Source organism: Aplysia californica, unplaced genomic scaffold, assembly GCF_000002075.1.
Source record: "Aplysia californica isolate F4 #8 unplaced genomic scaffold, AplCal3.0 scaffold00245, whole genome shotgun sequence".
Lineage (NCBI taxonomy): Eukaryota > Metazoa > Mollusca > Gastropoda > Aplysiida > Aplysiidae > Aplysia > Aplysia californica.
The window spans coordinates 296,356-299,122 of record NW_004797515.1 but is presented as its reverse complement, the minus strand read 5'-3'; the positions used below and the strand labels follow the sequence as shown (position 1 = coordinate 299,122).

The 2,767-nt window shown below is 37.5% G+C and overlaps 1 protein-coding gene across 1 annotated transcript in view; it reads left to right on the top strand.

The window, feature by feature from the left end:
* Positions 1 to 2,237, top strand: part of LOC101849294 (lysM and putative peptidoglycan-binding domain-containing protein 3) — a gene marked incomplete at its 5' end in the record, with an annotated part of 7,502 nt that extends 5,265 nt beyond the window's left edge. Inside the window, 1 exon segment of the mRNA XM_005100347.3 lies at positions 284 to 2,237. Within this exon segment, the coding sequence (XP_005100404.1) occupies positions 284 to 880 (597 nt within the window). The 3' untranslated portion in view covers positions 881 to 2,237.
* Positions 2,238 to 2,767: the final 530 nt, after the last annotated feature.

The window sequence follows — 2,767 nt, the reverse complement described above, 5'->3', positions numbered from 1 at the left end:
TTCTCTCTCTCTCTCTCTCTTTTTGGACCCCTTGTGATTCCTTCTTTGACAGGTTTAACTGTAAATAGAAACCAAACTTGTAATTTGTATCAGTGTTTGTACACTTTTTATGAATTTTGTTCTATTTAGTATAGTTTTTAGACACAATACACAATATACACATAGTTCTTTCAACAATGGTTAAAAATGGATGAATTGCTTTCAAATAAACATTCAAACTTTTTCATTTTGACAAAACGTTTTGGCGATTTTACATTCCTTTGGAAAATTTTATTTGTTGCAGGTGTCGGAGCTAAAAAGACTCAACAATTTGATACAAGATCAAGACTTCTTTGCATTGAGAGTTTTGAAAGTGCCAATGACCAGATATGGCATTCTGTCAGAGCAAGTGGCTCGTGGAGAGCTTGGTATTGATCACAAGCAGCTTTCACAGCATGCCAATGGGGCCATGTTTGCTGCTCATTCAGGTGCGGACATGTCGAGCAGCTACAGGGATGAAAGTGACTCTCAGCATGATTTCAGTGATCCGGATATGCAGTTGAAAGTCATGAGAACTCTGAGCATTCGGGAAAACTTTTCTGAGGAAGGAAGAGAGGCTGAAAAGTTTCTCCGAAAAATGGATGCTGACCTGAAAAAACTGAAACAGTCTTCCACCAGATCCTCAGATCAAGAGTCATTGAACGAAGTGATCTCCATGTTGACCAATAAAAGCATTCACCCTCTTCAGACGAGCAACTCTCGCCGTATAACGAATGGTGCAGACTGCGGGCTTACCTTCAGGAATATTGTGGTAGTGTGTGTAGCTGTGGCCATTATTGTGCCCCTGGTTGTAGGCCTTGTGACATTGTACTATGGGCATGACTCAGAGTCTGGTTCTTGATAATGGTTCAAGCTCGTTTTGTCTTCCTTATTTGAGAACATTGTGGTTTGTGCCTTCCACTGGGAATAGATTATGAAAGAAAGGTGGAGTGCTTTTGTGTGTTGTTACCATGGTCATGGCAGGTCCAAGAATTCTATGCTGTATACTTAATTGGATACTTTCAGTTTTTACATGGCTACCTGTGGGCTGAAACATTTTATTGTACAGGTTGAGGATGTTGTTGTAAATGAAATGAGCTTTACTTGCAGATGGAATCATTTCTAAAGTGTACGCAAGCAGCTTTTGTTGCCTTTGTCAGTTTCTGCTGAAAGGATGGACTGCTGTCTGTGGCTGAGATATTAGTGCTTGGAAGAATTTTGGAAATGTTTTCTGAATCATGTACACTTAAATTGGTTTTTCAAAGATGGAGGTTTTAAATTTCCATTGGTAAGATGGGCCAACATGGTGTGGAATTTGTGTTTATTGGATTTTTAAGCATGATGCTGAAAGATATGTAATGTTCATTCGTTTAAATTTTTTTCTATGAAAGAAATTTCCTAGCCAACTGATAGCCTTTAAGGCAAGGTCTGATTCTCACTGGTGTGAAATGACTCTTTGTGGTTGATAGATACTGCTCCAGGGACTCTGGTGTGTAGATTTCATTGTTGTTATCTGCGACCTATAGCAGCTGCTTGCAGTATTTAGAGTGGTACAGAAAAGAAAATGCTGTGGATGTGTTTGAGAAATTAAAGGGAATAGCCCTCCCCCCACTGGTTACATCACTTGAACTGTGTGTCTGCTTTGAGCAAAAAACACAGAAATGTTGGACTGTAATGTTTTGTTAATCAAATGTTAATCAAATTTTTTGTTTGGCTGGCACAATCTCACACCAATGTGCATGTTATAATGCCCTTTAAAAATTTAAAGATAGACTTGGTCCATCCATGAACCAAGCTCATAATTGCAGTTTTTATGGGGGTTTTTTTGGTGTGTGTGTGTGTTGGGGGGGGGGGGGGTGTGATGGTCTAATGAATATATTTTTTTGATTGTAAATTTTTGAACATAGTGTTACTAGTTTAATGTCAGTGCAATTTCCAAGCCTTTATATATGTGTCACGATGCGGTGGAATCAGGAGCTCGTCAATTTTGGGGCATATGAAGTTTTTGGGATCATCTTAAAGCCTGTCCTTTGCGTTGCTTTTGATTTAAAAAAAATCTATTTATCATGGATACTAGTCAAGATATATGGGCTGTTGAAGGAGGTGGGGGTCGTCTGGTTTCAGAGGTAAAATTAGTGGGAAAATGGCTGCCAAAGTTGAGTTATTTCCTTACGTTGAGAGTCCGTGGAAACTGAAAACTTACACCTTTAGTGCCTTTAATCAACTTTTTTTCAGTAAAAATCTACACAGAAATGTGTTCTTTAATGCACATGAAAAATGTTAGCCAAAAAAAATAAAAATTCAATAACAATTTCCAAACATGCGGAAAAATGCCAGTTTCTTGACTTTCATTATAATGACGAATGCCTGACTTCATCACGCCGCCTCACTTATATGTAATTCATAGCAACATTAACTTGTTTCCTTGTTTCACAAAAGGTCACTCTGTTCACAAAAAGTCTGATCATGATAATTTGTGTGGTTATTTACAGACATTGGAGCTTCTTTTTGATGTTGATTTGAAAAAAAGAAGAGTAGATTAGCTTCTAGAACAATTTTGAAATCAACATTACTTGTTGGTTAATGTAGGAACTTGTGTAAAGCAATATTTGGAAAGTTTTTTAAAAACCGTCACTGGCTTTGATCCTGATAAGTTTCTGATGTTTACTCTATTTACAGTAATTTTAAAGTTTTCTACACACTTCAGTTAACAGTGAATCGTGAATTAGCAAGACATGTGACTAGTGCT